At 63.8% G+C, this 21351-nt stretch overlaps 3 protein-coding genes across 3 annotated transcripts; 1 reads left to right on the forward strand and 2 right to left on the reverse strand.

Annotated features, from left to right (window-relative positions):
• Window positions 1–1685: 1685 nt before the first annotated feature.
• On the reverse strand, window positions 1686–9759 carry BO70DRAFT_407573 (putative polyketide synthase; the record flags this gene model as incomplete). The annotated part of the gene is made up of 5 exons (XM_025547180.1): window positions 1686–1689; window positions 1844–5316; window positions 5388–5861; window positions 5903–8741; window positions 8795–9759. 5 exons carry the CDS (start codon window positions 9757–9759, stop codon window positions 1686–1688), a joined length of 7755 nt encoding a protein of 2584 aa, XP_025398370.1.
• A 969-nt stretch (window positions 9760–10728) lies between these two features.
• BO70DRAFT_338281 (putative salicylate hydroxylase) lies at window positions 10729–12255 on the reverse strand (the record flags this gene model as incomplete). Its single annotated transcript, XM_025541190.1, has 3 exons — window positions 10729–11340; window positions 11429–11631; window positions 11697–12255. 3 exons carry the CDS (start codon window positions 12253–12255, stop codon window positions 10729–10731), a joined length of 1374 nt encoding a protein of 457 aa, XP_025398371.1.
• A 1057-nt stretch (window positions 12256–13312) lies between these two features.
• BO70DRAFT_429968 (type I polyketide synthase) lies at window positions 13313–21230 on the forward strand (the record flags this gene model as incomplete). Its single annotated transcript, XM_025548112.1, has 6 exons — window positions 13313–13513; window positions 13573–13659; window positions 13754–13811; window positions 13896–14229; window positions 14307–17860; window positions 17923–21230. 6 exons carry the CDS (start codon window positions 13313–13315, stop codon window positions 21228–21230), a joined length of 7542 nt encoding a protein of 2513 aa, XP_025398372.1.
• Between the last annotated feature and the right edge of the window lie 121 nt (window positions 21231–21351).

The following is a 21351-nucleotide window of genomic DNA, read 5'->3' on the forward strand; positions in this document are numbered from 1 at the left end:
GACAGGAAGAATCAGGACAGGGCAATATCCAAATATGAATCCACAAAACCCACCTCACCATCCTCTCCTCTCAACCGGCCATTCTTTCCGGCCGTGACCACCATCTCCGGCCTCCCATCCATCAGCATCAGCCATCTTCCTCCCGATTCCCGGCACGACAGCTCGCCCGACAATCCTGCCTCCTGCAGGATCAGATCAAGCTCCGCAGAACAGCCCACCATAGATCATATCCTATGCGCCACCGCGCTATCCATCGCCCCGAGTCCGTGCAACGGCGATCCCGAGACTCTGGTCGGACTCCGGAGTATCTCGCATTGCTGATGATCGACGGATCTATGGATGCGGGTGGTGCAGTGGTGGCTTGATGCGTTCGGGTGGAGTAGATAAGGCGTGCTGGAGGGAGGGGTGTTGGTTTGTTGGAGATAGCGCTGTTGGGCCGGGCTGCTGGTAGGGGTGCTGATGTTGGAGGGTATGAGGGGGGGTGTGGGAGTGAGGGATATCGGGGTTACTGATCAGGAAGGCAGCGGATGGGATGTTGGCTGGCTGGTACATGCAGCGGGTGGGCTAGGCTGGGTGATGAGGCTGGCGAGTCGAGGACGTGCACGGTTCGGTTCCAGGTGAAGGTCCTGGGTGGCGTGGTGGTAGTCGTTATCTTGCAAATGTGTCATCTGGCGAGTCGATAGATCTGGATTAAGGTGGACGCGAGTGCGAGCTTGAGTCTAGTGATGATGGGGTGTGGCCGGGAGAATGATATGTCCACAGACTGGTATACGCTTCAAGGCGAGCGAGTGAAAGAGACAGAAGAGACATCCCCACCAGTTCTTCCTGGGAGAGAGACGGTGGCTCCTACCAGATAAGGATCTCGGGAATGACAATAATTCCCACTATATCCGGCAACCGAACCACAGGTTGCCTGAAATATCACCCGTGGTCCAATCCCTCGGGGAAACCGGGGCAGATGAGTCCGGTCAGATTGTTCAGGTGTAACAGCCTGCGAGGAATGATATCTGATGGATCATCAGTAAAGTTGTATTGTGTTCAAGGAGTCTGGAGAAATTCGGCTACGGCGGCAATTTCTGGATGACAGAATATCAAAAAGTAAATGGGCTACCCATGATATTTGAAGCATGCAGCACACATTTAGTATTTTTCTCTACTATGAGAGATCTCGTCATGTGGTCTGAGACATCTGCTATACCCCAGCACTCCCTTTTGATATCCAAGCGAGCGGTTCTTTGATATGATGGGATGAATCTCAATTATAACCGCATATGGCGAATCTGTTCACCTATAATAAGATTGACTCCACACCCACCACAACTATGCAGATAGGTGGCCTGGTGTGGACTACATAAAATACGAAGAATCGAAATCAAATACACATTATGCAAGAGATATAGAACATATATAGATTGCATCACCCAGCTCTAAGCAGTGAAACTCTCCTTCCTCCTGTGGTCTTCCTCATAATATGGCATTTTCAAGTAGACTTTCATAGCCGACGAACTATTTATCCATGGGACCTTGCCCGGTCCTTTCTGGACAGAATTACCGTGAACCCATCATCCAAATACATAGATACGTCATGAGATATTCAACCTGATTCAATTCCCTAGCACTATTGCAATCTACCGTCCGCCAGCATATAATCACAACAACGCCCAAACTCCATCCGACCAGCAACATCATCTACAAATGTAAATAGCAATAGCAATACAAAGCACCAAAACAGCACTTCAGCGACATGAACAATATCAACAACAACAACAAAAACAACATCAAAGAGATACACCACCACCCCACTCAGACCAAAAACCCCGCCGTCCTCCAGGCCCGCACATACCCCCTGGCCACCTCCTCCGGGACGGGCCCCAGGCCCGCCATAGTAGCCGAATGCTCGCTCACGAGCTTCGTATCCAGAACGAGTCCCCCACAGGACATCCTCTCAAAGTTCCCTTCCAGGAATCCAACCAGGCGAACGGCCGGATTCTCGGCCTCGGAGACCGGAGACCGTTTCACCAGCCGGATCCACTCATCAAACCCAACCCATTTCTCCCTCGGAATGCCCAGCTCGCCCGCCAACACGGCACTCATCTCCTTCCAGTCTTGGCCGACGGGGTTGTCGATGTGATAGACTGGATACCCATCCTTCGTATCCTCCCCCCCTTTCCCCTCCACCCCGGGAGCCGAATCCAGGCTCAGCAGATCCAGCATGGTAGACGCCACATCCTCGACCGGAACCCACTGCAGCCGGCCTTCGAGATCCGGCCACACCCCAAGTGTGCTGGCACTCTTCACCAGGAACGGGAAGTGCTCGACGGCATTCCAGACCCCCGTCTCCCGGGACCCGGCAATCTGCCCGGGGCGAACGACCATCGCTCTGAACCGGCCGGGATGCTTGTGCAGCGTCTCGTCGAGCATCCGCTCACACACCCATTTCGCCTCGCAGTATCCGTTCTCCAACGTCGACGACAGCGGGACCCGACTCTCCGGCACCAGGGGGGTCGGCGAATGACCGACCACCCCGATGGAGGAGACGAGCTGGAAGGTGATCTCCCCCCCCGAGTGGGCGTTTGCGTCGCGTGCTAGGGTGAGGAGATTCTGCAGCGTCTGGAACTGAGGCGCGAAGGAGGCTAAGGGGCGGGTGGTGCTCATCGGCCACGCGTTGTGGATGATGTGGGTTACCGTCTGGGTGAGATCGTTGTATTCGGATTCGGGCAGGCCGAGATGGGGCTGCGAGGTGGTGGATTGTAGGGCGAGCAGCTTGGATTGCTGGGTGGGGGCCAGGGCGATGTTCCTGGTGCTGAAGGCGTTGAGTTGCCGGGTTGTCGCGTCGGTGTTGCTCGGCCGGTTCAGGCAGATCACCCGTGCGATGGAGGGGTGGGCGGTTAGGGTTGCGGCGAGGTGGCTGCCTAGGCTGCCGGTCGCGCCGGTGAGGAGGATGACTGCGCCTGTTTGTTTCTCTGTGGGGGAGGGGGAGGGGGAGGGGGATGGGGATGGGGGAAGGAAGGTGGATGTGTAGGTTTGGATGTACTGGTCTGCTTCGGCCTGGAGGGCGAGGATATCCCTCTTTGCCGTCGTGGGGGCACTCTCAGGGACCGGAGCAGGGAGCCGAGCCTGCTGCTGTCCCGAGGCCATGGCCAGAATGACCTTCTCGAAGCGATGTTCCGGCAAGGCACCATCCGTCCAGTCGACATGCCCGAACCCAGCGGCGTGGAGATCGCGCTCCCAGACCTCCGGGGGCGCGATGGCATGTGGGCGCCCATCGTCGAACAGCCACCATCCCTCCAGCAGGCCAAAGATGACGTCCACCCACGGCAACGCCTCCGTCATCTCCAGAATCATCAGGAAGCCGTCGTTGCGGAGAGCCTTGCGGATCTCCGTCGCAGACGCCTGCAGACTATGCGTCGCGTGGATGGCATTGCTAGCGATAACGACATGCGCGCCGCAGAGTTCCTCGGCGGGGGGCTTCTCGATGTTGTGCACCGCGAAGCGCATGAATGGGTACTGGGCTCCGAACTTGCGACGCGCGTTGGCCACCATCGACGGGGAGAGGTCGGTGAAGGTGTATTCGACTGGGATGTGGAGCGAGGCGAGGAAGGGCGCGAGCACGTAGGTTGTTCCGCCGGTGCCGGCGCCCATTTCCAGGACCTTGAGGGGGTTGGAGGCGCTGAGGGAGGAGGATTTCCGCTGCACCAGCTGCCCGATCACGTCGCGCATGTTGCTGTAGTGTACCCGGTTGAGGATGTAGTCGCAGTACAGCCCCTGGACGAGCTCGCGGCCTTCCGGCGAGCCGAAGATGACCCGGATCCCGTCGGTCTTGCCGCTGAGTACGTCGGCCAGACGCTGCCCGGCGTAGTGGGTTAGCAGATGGGCGACGGTGGTCTCGGGGTACCGCTGGAGGAGGTCCTGGAGGAGCGCCTGGCTGGACTGGCGGGGGACAGCGATGGACGTCCGGGTGAGTTGTCCGGAGGGGTCGATGTCGATGAGTCGGGCCACCTGCGAGAGGAAGCCGTAGACGAAGTCCATCATGCGGTGGTGTTGGGGCTGGAACGACACCCGGGGGAGGATCTGCCCGGGCATCGCGCTGCGGATGGCACAGCCCAGCGCCTCCATGGCGTCGACGATCAGCGCCGCGCAGAGCTGGTTCGACGCCGCGACGCTCTGATCGAAGCTGTGCATGCCGTGGTCGCGCAGCGTCTGGTCCGCGCGCAGCTTGACGGCCCCGAAGCTCTCCAGCACGTCCTCACGCGAGAGGCTCAGGTTGCTGGTTGCCGGGGGCTTCTCGACCGGTTTGCTGGCAGCAGCAGCAGCAGCAGCAGCAGCAGGCGGGCTGTTCTCGACGCTGGTCTCGCTGTCCGAGGAGTTCCGGGGGGTTGCGGCCCCGTCGTCAGACGAGGAGTCATCTTCATCTTCGACCTCATCATCTGCGGCAGCAGGGGGATCCGAAGCAGCCCCGTACAGCGCGTTGGAGATGCAGACGACAAACTTGCGCAGACTGGTCGCCTCCAGCAGATCCTCCTGCGGCAGACTGCACTTGAACACGGTCTCCACCTCGCGCGCCACCTCCATGCCCATCAGCGAGTCGATGCCGAAGTCGGCCAGTTCCGAATCCAGCGCGATCTCGCTGGCCTCGATGCCGGAGATGTTGGCGACCAGCTTGCGCACGTCGTCGGTGATGTCGGGGCGGGCAGACGGTTTCTTCTTCTCCTTCTTCTCTTTCTTCTCTTTCTTCTCTTTCTTCTCTTTCTTCTCTTTCTTAGCCGGTGCCTGAGCCTGCACCACCGGCCGCACCAGTCCCTCATCTCCCGTCCCAGCCCCAGCCCCAGCCCCAGCAACACCCCCCCTCAAAACGCCCTGATCCCCGGTCAATCTGCCCAAAACCCTAACCATACTCGCCTTGGCGACCCTCGCATAATGGATCCCCAGCACGACATCCACCAGCCTTCCGGTGTCCGCATCAAACACAAAGACGTCCGTCATGAGGACCTTCTCCGAAACCCACGCATGACACGCCAACACATGACACGCCTCGGGCCTCTTATCCTCCCTGGCCACCCTCGGCGACCGCATCAGCAACTCAATGCCCGTTGCGATGAACATATCGCCGGGGTTGCGATCGACCAGACAATTCGGATACAGGCCGCCGACCTGACACACGCTGTCCAGCAGGGGGACATCGAGCCAGGACTCCGCGGCGTGAGGCCGGGTCACGTAGCCGGCGCTTTGGTTCTCGGTGCCGACGATGCGCTGCACGCCGCGGAAGATGGGGCCGTAGTCGACGACGTCGGCGAAGGTGCGGTAGATATTCCGGCCCTGGATTATGTCGAGGGGGGTGGGCGAGGGGGCGGGGGGTTGAGGAGGGAGGTGCATTGGGCGTGGGGGACGAGACGCTCGTAGCGGGCGAATTCGGCGTGGAGGGTTCCGGCGGCGGGCGAGGGCACGCGGAGACGGCCTTCGGCGTGGACGGTGGGGTTGCTGGTGGGCGTGGAGGGCGAGGAGGAGGTGAGCATCTTCCAACTCCACAGGGGGCAGGAGGAGTCCGAGTCGACGGGCGAGAGGTCGAGCCACACGGTCCGCGTCGGGTCCGCGCAGATGGGCACCTGGTTGACCAGGTCCAGGGCGATGGGCTGGCGGCCCTCCGCGGCCCAGTCGGGGTGCAGGCTGAAGAGCGCTTCGATGGCGATGTCCATCTCCACGGTCGCGGGGCAGATGGGCGCCGTCTGTGCGATGACGTGCGGGAGGAAGTACTTCTGGTAGCGGGGGCTGGAGGTGTGGATCCGGAAGAGCGCGTCCTGCTTGTTCTGGTAGCCCGTGAAGGTGAACAGCGCGTCGGAGGGGGCCATCGGGGGGCCGTCGGGCTGGGGACGGCGTTGGCGACGGCGTCGGCGATGGCCCGGACGGGGGATTTCAGGTCCAGCCAGTGTCGCGTCTTGTCGAATTGGTACGGCGGGAGCAGCAGCGAGGCGTACTCGGGGGTCTGGCGCGCGTGGTGTCCCCAGAAGGTGACGGGGAGGCCCTGTTTCCAGAGCGAGACGGTGGCGTCGGTGAGGCCGTCGAGGGCTTTGTCTATTGTCGTCAGAGACAGGGCCTGGAAGTGGTGGCCGGAGGAGTGGGCGTTGGTTAGGGCACGCCCGGCCATGACGGTGATGGTCGAGCTGGAGCCGGCCTCCAGCCACACAGCCTCGGGATAGTCCGCCGCCAGCCGCTGCACGGCCTGGTTGAAGAACACCGGCTGGCGCATGTGGTCGGCCACGAACTGCCCCGTCAACCGGCCCGTGTGTCGGGCCTGCGTCGCGCGTTCCAGGGGGATCGCTGCATCCTGGAAAGCCAGTCCGTGGCCGACCTCCTGCAGGCGCGCGCACAGCGGCTCCACCAGGATGGAGTGGAAGGCGTTCTGCACGTTCAGTCGCTTGCTGCGCAGGGGCTGGGACTGCTGGGAGATCACCTCCGCCACGGCGTCGATCGCCTCGGTCGACCCGGCGAGAGTGAAGCTGCGCGGACCGTTATAGCAGGCGATGCTGGCGGGGGACTCGCCGCCGTACTGCGCGTTGGCTGCCGCAAGGAGGCCCTGCACGGCGGTCTCGTCGCCCTCGACGGCCATCATGGCGCCAGGGTCACCTCCCCAGGCCTCGCGCACGAGCGTCGCCCGCCCAGCCACCAGCCGGATCGTATCCGCCAGACTGAGGATGCCGGATACGCACAGCGCCGTGATCTCGCCGAAGCTGTGGCCCACGACGGACACGACTTTGCCCGCCAGCCCGCTGTCCATCCAGCTGCGCGCACAGGCATACTGCACGGCGAACAGTGCCAGCTGCAGCCGCAAGGGGTCGCCCAGGAGCGTGCGCGCGAAGATATCGGGGAAGATGCTGTTCAGACCGAGGGCCTGTCCCGCCTCGTCGCATTGGTGCAGATGCTCACGCAGCAGCGGGATGCTGTCGTAGAGGGCCCGATCCAGGCCGACGAAGGTCGACACCTGTCCACCAAAGCACAGGATGACCGGCCTTGCCCCCTTGACAGCCGCCGCACCAGCCTCGACGGGGGACGCCGCAGCATGAGACAGCTTCTGCTCCAGCTCTGCCACGGAGCGAGCGCTGAAGATCAGCCCCTGGGGCAGCGCGCGGTTGGATTTCTTGTTCACGTTGAACGAGAGATCCGGCAGCGAGACGCTCCCCCGGCCAGCGATAAACTCCCTCAGCTTCGCCGCATACGCCCCGATACTCCGTGCATCGAACCCAGGGATCCAGAACGGGAAGGCCGCCGCACTCTTTCTGATCGCCGCATCCTGACCGTCCGTCCTATAGGGGGACTGCGTCACGATCATCGACGCGTTCGAGCCGGAAGCGCCATAGTTGTTGATCAGGGCGGCCTTGAACGGCGTCTTCCACGGCTGCAACGCCGTCGAGATCCGGATCAGCTCGTCGGCCTTGATATGCCGACTCAGGGTGGTGAAGCTGGCCTGGGGGGGGATGAACCCCTCATGCATCATCACCAACACCTTGATGAGCGAGACAATGCCCGACGCGCCCTCCGCATGGCCGACATGCCCCTTGGCGGAGCCCACAATCACCGGGCTGCTCCGCTTGCCCAGCGCCAGCCTCACGCTCTCATACTCCGCCGGATCGCCGACGGGGGTACCCGTGCCATGCGCCTCGACCAGCGAAACATCCTGTGCCTCGAGCCCGGCCTTACGCAGCACATCGCCAAACAGCACCGACAGCGACGGCGAGTTGGGAACGAAGATCGGCGTACAGTTCTGGTTCTGATACACGGCGGAGGCGGCGATGGTCCCGAGGATGGGATTCCCGTCCGCGACCGCATCCGACATGCGCTTGAGGAACACGCACCCGATGGCCTCGGCGCGACAGTAGCCGTCGGCGGCATCGTCGAACGGCTTGCATTGCCCCGTCGGGCTGAGGAAGGTCGCCCCGGCCAGGTTCTGGAACCAGAGGGGGTTCGACATCGTGGACACGCCGCCGGCCAGCGCGGCGTTGCACTCCCCGGTGAGCAGGTTCCGGCAGGCTGTGTGCAGCGCCACGGTGGAGGCGGAGCACGCCGTGTCGAACATCATGGCGGGGCCGGTCCAGCCGAAGAAATGGGATACTTTGCCGGCGATGAAACTCCGCAGGTTGCCTGTCGCCGTGAATGCGTTCGCCGGGTGGCAGGCCACGTTGTGCTCGTAGTCCCCGGTGCATCCGCCGACGTAGACACCGACGTGGTGCGTATCCCGAGTGGTGTCTCCGCCATCCCCCCCAATGCAGGATCCTCGGCCTCCCGCTTCCGCTCCCCCGGAGGACGACGAGAAATACCCCGCCATCTCCACGGCCTGATAGGCAGCCTGCAGGAACAGCCTCTGCTGGGGATCCATCGTGGCGGACTCGCGCGGGCTCTTCTTGAAGAACTTGTGGTCGAAGGCGTCCGGGTCGCGGATGAAGTTGCCGAACCATTTGCGCGACGCGTCCCAGTCGCCTTGCCGGAAGAGCGTGTCGAAGCTGAGTCGTTCGGGGGTGATCTGCTCGTGTTGCGGTTGGCCGCTGCGCAGGACGGAGGCGAATTCGGTGGCCGAGTCGGCGCCGGCGACTTTGATGGAAAGGCCGACGATGGCGATGGATTCGGAGGGGGTGCTGGCGGGGGAGGTGTCGGGGAAGTGTAGCAGGCGGGGGCCGAGGGCAGGGAGGAGGGAGGGGGGATGAAGCGTCCGGGACCGAAGGAGATTAGGGCTGGCGGGGCGGAGGCGGGCTCTGTCTTGGCGAGGCGGGCGGCCAGGGTTCCGTGCCAGTTGCATTGCTCGAACAGGATGGCCCGGATGGCGAGCGTGTGCAGCGGCCCGGTCTGCACGGGCCCGGTCCCCGCGTTGGTGTAGGTTCTCAGGACGGTGTTGGCTGCATCGGCGAACTGCAGGTCCGGGGTGCGTTCACACAGCTGGACAAGGGCGGAGGTGAGGTCTTCGGCCCGCGAGGTATGGAAGTATCCGCGCAATGCCACCTGAGCGACGGTGATGCCGACAGCACGAAGCTTCTCGACGAGCGTCGGGGCTGTGGGCGCCGACGCGGTGATGGTAGCGCGGGACTCGTCGTAGCGGACAGAGAGGTAGGCGTTCGGGGCCAGCTGCTGCAGGATCTCTGCCATCTGAGCAGCCTGGTGGTCGGTCTGCCAGGCCGTGGCGTACGATTCCGAGGCGCCCTCGGCCTCCTGCACATCCACCAGTCCTCCCACCAGCATGGCCAGTCGGATGGCCACCGCGCCGTACCGCTCCAGGTTGTTCTGCGAGGTCGAGCTGGCCACCGCGAAGGCGCTCAGCAGGCCCGTGCAGAAGCCGATGGCCTCCGCCTGTCCCTGGCCCTGCCCCGCATGTCGCGCCAGGAGAGCGGATTGGCGGTCCGCGTCGGACGGGCCAGTCCACTCCAGATACCGCCAGTACTGGAGCAGTTGCGCAAGAACCACAAGCGGGGTGAGCACGATGCTAGGCAGGGTGTTGGTGTTGTCTGCGGGGGCATATTCCTCGTCCCCCCGGAGCCAGGCGTCCAGGCGAGCGAGGTGTGATGCGGCCTGAGGAAGTTGAGTCTCGAGCGAGGGAAGGCTCTGACATAGGCTCTGCCAGTAGCCCGGCAGGCCGGCCACCGTGTCGAGCATCCATCGGCGGAGGTGGTCGTTGGGCACGGCTTGACGTAGCTGGGCCAGCGACTGTCCGGTGAAGGAGAGCGCCTGCGGGCCGAACAGAAGGATGGTTGCGCGGGGAGTTGAGTCGGTGGTGGCCATGTCTGCGATAGATGAGGGTTGCTGGGCTGGAATGGGGAGAGGATGGGGGCGTATTATGCTGAGATGCTGCTACTAATCAACAAGCTATATGATTACCGATCGACGGAGCAGCTTGACGAGCCGCGTCGGAGGGAGCTGATCGAGTATTCTCCACGTTCAGCCTATCCATAGCATGGCATAGCATCTCATCGGGCAGTCGGCACGGAGTAAGTCTCGGCCTCGCGACTGCAGGAGACTGGAGACTGGAGCCTCGAGTCTCCGGGGCGGGCAACGACGGCCCGACTATTCCCCAGGAGACAGCCCAACTGGGCGATACGTCCCCTCTCTCTGTTCCCGTCTCTGTGACGGATAGTAGGCTCGGGGTCCATGATGGGATCAAGGTTCCGGGGAGTCCGGCAGCGCCACTCAAGCCTGGACAGCCACGGCTGCAGTAAGAAGTTAGGGCTGCGATAGTCGAGGCTGGAGACTGGCCTCGCAGGATATCTACACCGAGCCGCACCGGAGCCAGGCGATGTTTGTCAGTGCTCAAAGCGGCGGACGGACTATAGTGGGCGCAGCAGATGTACTGTGCAGTAGTACCGTATGCAGGTCTGCAGCTGTAGGATCGGCGGACAGAGGGGGCATCTGTAGGCGAGGGCGATCATTGCTGAGGTCAGGGCAAGTTCCTGAATTAGCAAAGGACACGCATGATTTTCTATTCTCTTGGGCTGGCTGGATCTCTTTTTGATGGAGATGGTCTGTCTGAGGAGAATATACGGCTTCAATGGTAAGACAGAAAGATGAGATGGTGGTGGTGTTGATGGTGGCTGTTGGAAAATATATCCTGACCCGGACGATCATGTTTCGTCGAGTACAGCAATGAGTGAATGAAGGTCAACTCCCACAACACGAGTTTAATAAGTTTCAGTACTATCCAAACTGAACCATTCACTGCTCCCTCCAACCCCAAAATATCCTACCAAAGTAGCTTCAAATCCTGGCCTCCCCCATCAACACCCTCACCTCCCGCACCATCTCCTCAACACTAAACTCCCAAATCCTCCTCGTCCTCCCCTCAATCTCCTGTTTACACCTCTCGCTACTGTCCCCCGACCCAGGATACATCCACTCATAGATATCGCCCGTCTCCCTGGCACTCCTTACCTGCCACTGCGACCTCTCCCACCTCACCGCATTAACTGCCTCAAACGCTTGCCGCACCGCCCCTCGCACACCGAGGGCCTTCCTCTCTTGGACAACCCCCCGAACAGAGTCCAACGCTGTCACCATCGCCAAACAATCCTCCACCCCCATACACGCCCCCGCCCCATGGTGCGGGCTGCTGGCGTGCGCCGCGTCGCCGACCAGACACACGCGGCCCCGACAATACGAGGCGGCGGGGTGCTCGTACATGTCGTAGAGGGCCCATTTGGTCAGGTTCTCGGGCAGGAGGGCGATGATTTCGCGCACCGAGGGGCTCCAGCTTGCGAAGACGGAGGCGACTTCGCTGCGGGTTGCTGGCATGGTGATTTTGCTGGCGTCGGGCCAGGGGGTTGGGTCTGTGGTGAAGATGGCGACGTTCATGAGGGTGAAGCCTGCTAGCTGGGATACGGTTAGAGTGTGGTGCAGGGACGATGGTTATCTGGGAGGAGCGAATATTGCCTGGAGAAGGGGTCGGGCTGGAACATACCGGGTAGGTGAGCATATGTGCCCCTGGCCCCATCTGCAGACACTGGTTACTCCCTCTGTCTTCGCCCAGCGCGGCCATCCCCGCGGCGATGGGCACCACGGCCCGGTAGGCCACCTTGTGCGAGTAGCTCGGATACGCCGCCGGGTTGGACTCTCCCAGAAGGAGCTGCCGGGTGCGTGATCGCAGGCCATCGCAGCCGATTACTACAGGGCAATCTCTCAGTCAGTTCATGTCTTCTGCAGCGAGAGGGAGGGGAGAGAGAACAAACCAGCATCAGCCCGCCCCTCACTCCCATCCGCAAACCGGAGAACAACCTTCTCCACCACCTCATCATCCTCATAACTCACCAGCCGCTTCCCAAACTTCACCGTCCCCTCGGGCAACTCGCGACTCATCTCGTTCAACAGCCCCGCGCGCAGACAGGTCCAGAAGCCCATATCGTGGGTCGACAGCTGGAAGAGCAGGGCGTCGGCCGACTGCGCCTCCTCCTTGGTCGTGGGGTGGAAGCCATCCCAGTAGCGGTTCTGGGGGTGTGGGTTTGGAGAGCCCACGCGCTCGAAGGCGGCGAGGACTTGGGGGCTCAGACGGCGCATGCATTCGCGGGCAACCGCCGTGAAGGCCATACCCGCCCCGATCTCGGGGAAGGTGGAGGCGCGTTCGTATACCGTGACCTGGATGCCATGATGCAGGAGGCCCAGGGCGAGCATGACCCCGATGATGCCCCCGCCTATGATGGCTATTTCGAGGGGGACGGGGTCATTCTCCTGGTTGAAAGGGCGGGTGAGGACGGGGTCCGGGGGGGAGGGGGATAGGGCATCGTTCACCATCTCGAGGGCATGGCCCGGATCAGAGGAAGCTGGACAATCCATAGTGCGATCGATGACAACACGACAAGGCACACGAAACGGGGGCCTCACGGAGTTAGTCGAGCTGTCTTCTTCTAATGATGCCGCTCCGCCAGGAAGACCATCACACAGGAACCTCCACAGCCACTCTATTCGAACAGTATCTACCTGTGTCTCATCCTCTTCCGATCACATATCTCCGGTGTTACGGAGTAATTCCCCCCCGTGTCAGCCCGGCCCCGGCCCCACTGTCCATGCCCGCCGATCGTGCCGATCCCCTGCATGCCGTCCTGCAATCCGGAATAAAGTTGGAGGCACGATGCAGCCCGAATTTCGGGTCTGCCGAGTGAGGCAGCTGCGAATATCGGACGTGGTCGATAGCGCGGTGATGCTGCTCGGACTGTAGATCTCCCGGGTAGTGGGCGGGCTCGGTTAGGGCAAGGGACTTGATTTGGTTCGAGTGGATGTCCGGGATGTGGCAGCTGCCAGAGGATAGTTGTAGTGAGTAGTGGACATACGATCTGCCTCCCTAATTGGGGCCAGCCGGGCAGACAGATCTCACCTGTCCGTCACATGGCTGGCTGGTGTTGATGCGCCGTGCATGGGCTATTGGATATAGTTGCATCGGCTAAGACCCGGAGCGAGATAGCACTCTACCTACCGGTGGTTTGCCCGTCTACGACACGGCGAGGTTTACTCCGGCGCCCTGGCGATGGACCAATCCATCTGATCCGGACACACGAGCTATTTTCTCCATCCGCAAGCCCGACGATGCGATGCGATCACAACCCTCGGCACCTGTCCGCAAGAGGATAGCCAGCCAGCCAGCCAGCCAGCCAGCCCGTCAGACGCACGTCTCTGACCCTGACCCAGACCCAGTCAAACCCCGCTGTCCTCCACCATCAACATCCTACTTAAACCACCCCCAGCCGAACCGCAGAAGCCGCACGACTCCCTTCTTTCTTCCTGCGTGCTTGCTTGCTTCCTTCTCGGCCGCATCTAACCTCCCAAACCACCGCTCACCCGCTCAACATTCACCATGGAGAGATCCCCCTCCCAGGACTGGGCCACCGAGCCCATCGCCATCGTCGGCCTCAGCTGCAAGCTGGCCGGCGAGGCCAGCAGTCCCCAGAAGCTGTGGGAGATGCTGGCCGCGGGGAGGAGCGGCTGGTCCGAGATCCCTGAGGAGCGGTTTAACCTGGCTGGCGTGTATCATCCCAAGCGCGATAAGCTGAGTACTGTGCGTGTCAATCTGGATCGGGCTGTTGTTGTACCGGCGTGCTAATGCAGTATGTGTAGACTGATGTCCGCGGCGGACATTTCATGGATGAGGATCTGGGGTTATTCGATGCTCCGTTCTTTAATTTTTCGGCGGAGATGGCCACGGTATTGCCTTCTTCCTGCACTTTCTTACCCGTTCCCTGCCCATCTTGATGATGAGCCCTACTTTCATACAATGACTCTGCTGACTGCTACTCAGACCATGGACCCCCAATTCCGCCTGCAACTGGAATCCGTCTACGAGGCGCTGGAAAACGGTGAGTCCCTCTGATCCTAGACCCCAATCCCAATCCCAATCCCAATCCCTCCGAATTCCAACGTACTGACCGTATATCACACAGCCGGGATTCCCCTCCCCACCATCACCGGCTCGAACACGGCCGTGTACGCCGCCCTGTTTGTGCGCGACTACCGCGACATGATGATGCGCGACGAGGAGTCGCTGCCGCGGTTCTACCCCACGGGCAACGGCGACGCCATGTCATCCAACCGCGTGTCGCACTTCTTCGACCTTCGCGGGCCCAGCTTCACCCTCGACACGGGGTGCTCGGGCGGTCTGGTGGCGTTCCATCAGGCCGTGCAGGGTCTGCGTTCAGGCGAGTCGGACATGGGGCTGGTGTGTGGCGCCAATGTGATGCTGAATCCGGATAATTTCAAGGTGATGGCTTCGGTTGGGTATGCAGACAGCTCCTTCCATGCACCCACGAACAACCACATCATATCGTCCTGCTAATGAAGAATGTCTCGAAAAGGCTCCTCTCGCCCGACGGCAAATCCTACGCGTTCGACAGCCGCGCCAACGGCTACGGCCGCGGCGAAGGCATCGCCACCCTCGTCATCAAACGGCTCTCCGACGCCCTCGCCGCCGGAGACCCCATCCGGGCCATCATCCGCGAAACCGGCCTGAACCAGGACGGCAAGACCGAGACCATCACGACCCCCAGCGGCGACGCCCAGGTCGCCGTCATCCAGGACTGCTACCGGCGCGCAGGCCTCAACCCCCGGGACACGCAGTACTTCGAAGCGCACGGGACGGGCACCCTCACCGGCGATCCGATCGAGGCGCGGGCCATCGCGACCGTCTTCCAGGAGGGGCGGACGGAGTCTGACCCGCTCCGGATCGGGTCTGTCAAGACGAATATCGGGCATACCGAGTCTGTCAGTGGGCTGGCGAGCCTGATCAAGGTGGTGCTGGCGATGGAGAAGGGGATGATACCGCCGAGTATCAATTTCGAGAAGCCGAATCCGAAGCTCGCGCTGGAGGAGTGGCGTCTGAAGGTGGTGACTGAGCTCGAGGCCTGGGAGGTTCCCACCGACGGGGTGCGGAGGGCCTCGATTAATAACTTTGGGTATGGCGGCACGAACGCGCATGTTATTGTGGAGGATACCTCCGCCGCCTTGAAGCGCATCCCCACCGGGGGGGCGAATGGCCCTGCCCCCCTGGACTCGCAGCTGCTGGTGCTGAGTGCCCGCGACGAGTCGGCCTGCAAGCAGATGGTCGCCAACCTGAAGGAGCATCTGCAGCAGAAGCAGCTGTCCGAAGCCGAGGAATCCCACTTCCTGCAGGAGCTGATCTACACCCTCGGCGAACGCCGCACGCGCTTCCCGTGGATCGCGGCCCAGCCGGTCCCCACCACGACGGGGCTCGCCGGCGTCATCCAAGCCCTATCCACCCCCAAGTTCACCCCCCGGCGGACCACCAAAGCCCCCCGCATCGGGATGGTCTTCACCGGCCAGGGCGCGCAATGGCACGCCATGGGCCGCGAGCTGATCGCCGCGTACCCGGTCTTCCGCGCCTCGCTCCAGGAGGGCGACGGCTACCTGCGCGCCCTCGGGGCGACGTACTCGCTGGTGACAGAACTGGCCCGCGACGCGGCCAGCTCCCGCATCAACCAAGTCGAGCTGAGCACGCCGCTCTGCATCGCCGTGCAGATCTCGCTCGTGCGCCTGCTTCACTCCTGGGGGGTGCGCGCCGAGGCCGTGACCAGCCACTCCAGCGGCGAGATCGCGGCCGCGTATGCCGTGGGAGCCCTAACCTACGCGTCTGCCATGGCCGTGGCCTACCACCGCGCCGTGCTCGCCTCCGACAAACGCCTGCGCGGGCCGTCCCCGGGCGCCATGATCGCGCTGGGCGTGGGCGCCGACGAGTCCGAGGCCTACCTGGCCCGTCTGACCGGGTCCGGCACCGCGGTGGTCGCCTGCGTGAACAGTCCGTCCAGCACGACCGTCTCGGGCGACGAATCGGCCGTGCTGGAGCTGGAGGCGCTCGCCTCGGCAGACAGCGTCTTCGCCCGCCGGCTGAAAGTCGAGACGGCCTACCACTCGCACCACATGAGCCCCATCGCCGACCCCTACCGCGATGCCCTGGCCGGCCTCTCCTCCGGCCTGTCCGACGGCGACGACGACGACGACGACTCCTCCCAGATCGCCTTCTCCTCGCCCGTCACCGGCAACCGCATCACCATCCTGGACCAGCTGGCCGACCCGGACCACTGGGTCGACAGCCTGCTGCAACCGGTGCAGTTTATCGACGCCTTCACCGACATGGTGCTCGGCGACGGCGACGCCTCGTCCACCGCCGTCGACCTCATCCTCGAAGTCGGCCCGCACACGGCCCTGGGCGGCCCGATCAAGCAGATCCTGTCCCTGCCCGAATTCACCGGCGCCACGCTGCCCTACTTCGGGTGTCTGGTGCGCAACACCTCCGCGCTGGCCAGCATGCAGTCGCTGGCCGCGAGTCTACTCGCCGAGGGGTACGCCCTCAACCTGGACGCCGTCAACTTCCCCCACGGCCGTCCCGCGTCCCTGTCCGTGCTGACCTCCCTCCCGTCCTACCCCTGGAACCACCAGACGCGCCACTGGTTCGAAGGCCGCTTCAACCGGGCTCTCCGCGCGCGCGCCCTCCCCCCCCACAACCTCCTCGGCACGCTGGTCCTCGGCACGAACCCGGAGTCCCCCTCCTGGCGCAACATCCTCAAGCTCGCCGACACCCCGTGGGTGCGCGAGCACGTCGTGCAGAACAACATCCTGTACCCCGGCGCGGGCTTCATCTGCCTGGCCATCGAGGCCGCGAGGCAGCAGACCACCCTGCTCGCCCCCTCCCAGACCATCAGTGGCTTCCGCCTGCGCAGCATCGACATCCTCCAAGCCCTCGTCGTCCCAGACACGGCCGAGGGCATCGAGGTCCAAACGACCCTCCACCCCGTCAGCGACCGGCAAATCGGCGCCCGAGGCTGGAAGGCCTTCGAGATCGCCTCCGTCACGCTAGACAACCACTGGACGGTGCACGCGCGGGGGCTCATCATCACCGAAACCCAGGCCACCGCTGCACCCTGGCCCCTGGCGCGCCCCGCCGGCCTGACGGGGTACACCCGCCACGTGGCGCCCAGCGACCTCTACACCTCCCTGCGCGCGGTGGGGATCAACCACGGGAAGATCTTCCAGGGGATCACCGCCATCGAACAGTCGGGCGATAACTCGCGCGCCGACTCGTGCCTCTTCGTCCCCGACACGGCCATGGCGGACGATCTGCCGCATTTCGCGGTCATTCATCCGACGACCCTGGACCTGGTCATTCAGACGATCTATGCGCCGTTGCTGGGCACGCAGGGGGATGATGGCGCGAAGGTCCCGAGGTCGATTGGGAGTCTGTGGGTTTCGGCTGGCATCGAGCATGCGCCGGGACATGGGTTCCGGGCGTTTACGAGTCTGAGGCATGCGGATGCGCAGACGCTGCGGGCGGATGTGGTCATGGCGGATGAGGGGGATGGGGAGGGAGCGCCGGTGCTGGAGATGAGAGACGCCGTTTGTCAGTCGCTGGGGAGGAGCGCGGGGGGTGGTGATGCGGATGCTGCGGAGAAGGAGATCTGTATGAAGCTGGAGTGGGGGGTGGACGTTTCTCTTGCGGATCGGGAGACGCTGACGGGGCTGGTCTCTTCTGCTGCTGCTGAGGAGGAGGAGGAGGGGGGGAAGGGTGAGGGTGAGGCGGTGGATGATCTGCGCCGTCTCGCCGGGTGGTTTGTGGGTGATGCGCTGGCGTCACTGACGTCGACTGATGTGGGCCGGCTGGAGGGCCATCTTGCGCGGGTCTATGCGTGGATGAAGACGCAGGGAGCGTCCGGGGGGGCGAGGGTGAGTATGGAGGCGGGGGAGAGACAGGCCCTAACTGAGCGGGTGCGTCAGGGCAGCGTGGACGGCGAACTCCTCTGCCGGGTGGGGCCGCACCTCGCATCCATCCTGCGGCGCGAGATTGCTGCCGCGGATCTGATGAATGAGGACGGGCTGTTGGGGAGATATCGCAGCGGCAGTCTGTCGGGTGGCCGGGCGGTTGGCCCGGCTGCGCAGCTCCTCAAGCACCTCGTGCACAAGAACCCGCGGGCTCGCATCCTGGAGATCGGGGCTGGGGCGGCCGCGGCGGGAATCACCCGGCAGGCGTTGCAGGCCCTGGGCACGGCGGAGACGGGGGGCCCCGGGCGGAGGTGTATCACGTCACTGCTGCGACGGGGGCGTTGGAGGAGATCCAGGCCGAGCTGCAGGCCTGGGGGGACGTGCTGCAGGTCGGCAAGTTGGACGTGCAGGCCGATCCGATGACGCAGGGGTTCGAGCCGGAGAGCTTTGATATCGTGCTTGTGGGGCCGGGGAGCTCCGTCGCAGGGTCGATGGAGAATGTCCGCAGCTTGATGAAGGCCGGGGGGACCCTGTTGCTGCTGGAGAGCCGTGAGCAGGCGGAGGTGGTGTGTACCCTGGGTCTGCTGCCGGAGTGGTGGGAGGGACGGCAGGCCGTGGCCTGGGATGAGACGCTGCGAACGACAGGCTTCTCCGGTGTCCAGCTGGCTGTCGGACACGAGACGCAGACCATCCTGTCGGTCGCTGGCCCCGTGCCGGTCAGGTCCCTCGCCTCGGTCCCCCTCGTCCTGGTCACCCGGCTGCTGGCCCCCCCGGAGGCGAGATGGCTGGCCTCCCTGCAGGCCCGGCTGGGCGTGACGGAGGTGCTGGCCCTCGAGACCGCTCCGGTCGACGCCTACCAGGGCAAGATCGCGCTGTTCGTGGGCGAGATCGACCGGCCGCTCCTGCACGGGCTGGACGAGGCCGGCCTCGACGGCGTCCGGGCGATGGCCATCCACAGCCGCGACCTGCTGTGGGTGACCAGCGGCGGCGCCGTCGACTGCGAGAGGCCCGAGATGGGGCTCGCCCCGGGCTTCGTCCGCACCCTGCGCCACGAGTACATCGGGCGGAAGTTCGTCACGCTGGACCTGGACCCCACGGCCGATCTCTGGGCCGACGCCAGCGTGGAGACCATCGCCCGCGTCGTGACTGCCAGCTTCGGCGTCCCGCAGCCAGCTCCCACGCAGGCGTCGGCGGAGGAGCTGGAATACGCAGAGCGCGGGGGCTCCATCCTGGTGGCGAGAATGTATCGCGACGGGGCCCGCAACCGGGCCATCAACCCGACGGCGGTCGACTGGGCGTCGCCCGAGTCGATCCCCGTCGAGCCGCTCTTCCAGGCCGATCGGCCCCTGGCCCTCCGGGTCGGCATGCCCGGTCTGCTGGACACGATTGCCTTTGACGACGACGTCGACGCCCCCGACGGCACGCGGTTCCCGCCGGACCTGATCGAGATCGAGCCGCGGGCGTACGGGGTCAACTTCCGGGACGTGATGGTGGCGATGGGCCAGCTGGAGGAGCGCGTGATGGGGCTGGACGCTGCAGGCGTCATCACCCGCGTGGGCAGCCGGGCGGCCGCCCATGGATACGCCGTGGGCGACGAGGTGTTTGCCATGTTGCGAGGCGGATACGGCAGCCGCGCGCGCACGGAGTGGCAGCTGGCGATGCACCTCCCCCCGAACCTCGACTTCGCGCAGGCGGCCTCGGTGCCCGTGCTGTTCATCACCGTCTACCTGGCCTTCTACCAGGTGGCCCGGCTGGAGCGCGGCCAGACGGTGCTGATCCACGCGGCGGCCGGGGGCGTCGGGCAGGTGGCCATCCAGTTCGCGCAGCTCATCGGGGCGGAGATCTTCGCGACGGTGGGCTCCCCCGAGAAACGAGCCCTGATCATGGACCGCTACGGCATCCCCGCCGACCACATCTTCCACAGTCGCGACACCTCCTTCGCGGCGGGCGTGCGGGCTGCCACGGACGGGGCGGGCGTGGACGTCGTGCTGAACTCCCTGGCCGGCCCTCTCCTCCAGGAGAGTCTCAACCTGGTGGCGCCCTTTGGCCACTTCGTCGAGATCGGCAAACGCGACCTCGAGTCCAACAGCTTCCTCGAGATGCGGCCGTTCGCGCGGCACATCTCGTTCTCGGCCATCGACCTGCTGGCCTACTCGCGCCAGAAGCAGGCCGTCATCCACCGCGCCATGGCCGAGATCGCACGACTGCTCGAGCAGGGCGCCCTCAGTCCGGTCCACCCGGTGACGACCTACCCACTGGCCGACATCTCGCAGGCCTTCCGCCTGTTGCAGGCGGGCAAACACACGGGCAAGGTCGTGCTCACGGTATCCCCGACCGAGCAGGTCCGCGTCCTCCCGCGGGGCCCAACGGCACAGCTCCGCCCGGACGCATCGTACCTGCTGGTGGGCGGGGCTGGCGGCATCGGGCGGTCGATGGCGCACTGGCTGGCGGCGCATGGGGTGCGCAACCTGATCATCCTCTCGCGCAGTGCAGCCACCCACCCGGCGGCCGCAGCCCTAACCGCCGAGCTGGCGCCGACCTGCCGCGTCCTGGCGCTGAGCTGCGACGTCACCTCGCCCTCCTCGCTCTCCCAGGCCCTCCAGACCTGCCGATCCACCCTGCCCCCGATCCGCGGCGTCATCCAAGCCGCCATGGTCCTCCGGGACACGGTGCTCGAACGCATGACCCTGTCCGACTACCACGCGGCACTCGCCCCCAAGACCACCGCCAGCTGGAACCTGCACTCCCAGCTCGACGGATCCGGCCCACTCGACTTCTTCATCTTCCTCTCCAGCATGTCCGGCGTCTACGGCAACGGCAGCCAAGCCAACTACGGCGCGGGCAACGCCTACGAAGACGCACTCGCGCACCACCGGGTCACCCACGGCCTCCCCGCCGTAGCCCTCGACCTGGGCCCCGTCAAGGGCGTCGGCGTGCTCGCCACCAACACCGAGATCGCCCGCCGCATGACGCGCGCCGGGCACTTCCCCGTCTCCGAGTCGCAGGTGCTACGCCTCCTCGAGTCCGCCATCCTGAACCCCTTTGCGCGCCAGATCGTCGTCGGCCTGAACAGCAGCCCCGGGAAACACTGGGACCGGGACAGCGAGTCCCAACTCGGCCGCGACGCGAGATACATCGCCCTGCAAGCCCGCGTCTCCTCCTCCACCTCCACCTCCACCTCTTCCACCACCAACGGTAGTTCAGGCGGGTTGGCACACGCCCTCTCGCAGATCCGGACCCGCGCCGAAGCAGAAACCCTCGTCACGGCCGCCATCATTGCCAAACTGGCCGAGATCTTCCTGATTCCTGTGGAGGATATCGATGCGGGCAAGACGCCGTCGGACTATGGGGTGGATTCGCTGGTGGCGGTCGAGTTGCGGAATATGTTGGCGTTGCAGGTCGCGGCGGAGGTGAGTATCTTTAGTATTATGCAGAGTGGGTCGTTGAGGGAGTTGGCCGGGGAGGTGCTGGGGAGGAGTGGGTTGGTTGATGTGGGGGGATTGGAGTAGATTGTATTTGTGGATGTATTTTTCGTTGTGTGATAAACCGGAGTGGAAATTGAATTACTTGCTTTACATTATCTAGACTATATGACTGACTCCCTTAGACCTTGTGTTGTAACTAGTTAGG

Source organism: Aspergillus heteromorphus (assembly GCF_003184545.1).
Source record: "Aspergillus heteromorphus CBS 117.55 chromosome Unknown BO70scaffold_16, whole genome shotgun sequence".
Taxonomy (NCBI): Eukaryota; Fungi; Ascomycota; class Eurotiomycetes; order Eurotiales; family Aspergillaceae; genus Aspergillus; species Aspergillus heteromorphus.